Below are 1,146 nucleotides of genomic sequence, written 5' to 3' on the forward strand. Positions count from 1 at the left end.
AGTAAGATGGGTCAGAGTCACTCAGGACCCAGGTCCTTAGAGCCTGCAGGACACTGACCACCATCTTTGGGGGAACGCGGTCCTTTCCTGCCCCTTGCCCTGTGTCCCCAGTGAGGCCCTCACTGACCCCCCACTCAGACCTTGTGACCTACTCATACCCCCCACCTCAGCCTGGAAACTCCCTGACCCTCTTATGTTGTCCCATGGCACTTCTGCCATCTGCATATTCGTTATGAGGCTGCTCTCTCTACCCGCCCCCCGAATGTAAGTGCCCTGAGGGCAGGGCTGGGCCTCTGCTCACGGCTATACCCACAGCATACATTCACTAACAGGGAGCCAGCTGGGGAAGGGACTGCCAATCTGCCACTCTGGGGCCTCTGTGTCTTCTCTCTCACCAGAGGCTGGCAGTGGCCTCGATACTAAGGTGGCTCACACCAAGCAGAGGGTCCAGGCTGGCAGGGCCATTTATTACAGTGGCTCAGCAGCACAGGGCGGGGGCACTCTGCTCATTTGGCCTTCAGGTAGATCTTGGGGGTCTGCCAGCCCGTAGGGGCCTCCTTCAGGCCCGCCTTCAACCAGATGCGCCTCAGGTCTCTCTCGAACTTGATCTAGGAGGACAGAGGGGGGCCACAGACTGGTTTGTGGCACGGCCATGCATTCTCAGCCACCCTGGCCCCAGGGCCCACACACACCTGCTTCCTTTTCAGGCGCCCTTCCCGGACCTTCCGCCGGAGGAACCGGGTCCTCTTGACCAGCTTGCGGTACTTGTGATGGTTCATCTTCCGCCGGCGGATCTTCAGTACATTTTTGCACTGCATCCGGGGTGCATCCTGCACCCCCTCGCCCCGCTGCTCAGTCTCCTTCCCCGCCTGGCTAGGCGGACACTCGTAGAACTGGGCTGGAGCCACGGTCCCTGGGACCCCAGCATCCAGTCTGGGCAGGAGGCAGCGGGCAGTCAGCCAGCTCTCCAGGGGGCTGATGGACATCTTCCTGGGGACCAGCATCTCCTCAAGCTCCAGGTGAAGCCCCTTGCCAGGGAGGATGGCAACCTCATCTGGGCCTGTTGTCTGCGTGCTATAGCGGGGCCTGCAAGCATGGCTGCCCAGTAGTCCTGAGACAGGCCAGGGCCGACTGAAGCCTGCAGGA

General features: G+C 61.3%; 1 protein-coding gene across 1 annotated transcript; it reads right to left on the reverse strand.

Moving 5' to 3' along the window:
- Positions 1–441: 441 nt before the first annotated feature.
- AURKAIP1 (aurora kinase A interacting protein 1) lies at positions 442–1,140 on the reverse strand. The gene is made up of 2 exons (XM_023526804.1): positions 693–1,140; positions 442–608 (listed from the first exon to the last, which is right to left on the reverse strand). The coding sequence occupies exons 1-2, from the start codon at positions 1,002–1,004 to the stop codon at positions 507–509; spliced, it is 414 nt and encodes a 137-aa protein (XP_023382572.1). The 5' UTR covers positions 1,005–1,140; the 3' UTR covers positions 442–506.
- Between the last annotated feature and the right edge of the window lie 6 nt (positions 1,141–1,146).

This window comes from Pteropus vampyrus, unplaced genomic scaffold (assembly GCF_000151845.1).
Source record: "Pteropus vampyrus isolate Shadow unplaced genomic scaffold, Pvam_2.0 Scaffold8031, whole genome shotgun sequence".
NCBI classification, from domain to species: domain Eukaryota; kingdom Metazoa; phylum Chordata; class Mammalia; order Chiroptera; family Pteropodidae; genus Pteropus; species Pteropus vampyrus.

What these genes read in the sequence shown, in the direction of transcription:
- AURKAIP1 (XM_023526804.1), bottom strand. Translation starts at nt 1,004, where the DNA reads ATGCTGGTCCCCAGGAAGATGTCCATCAGCCCCCTGGAGAGCTGGCTG. An exon ending in GGCGCCTGAAAAGGAAGCAG is followed by an intron (nt 609 to 692) that starts GTGTGTGTGGGC and finishes CTGTCCTCCTAG; the next exon opens with ATCAAGTTCGAGAGAGACCT.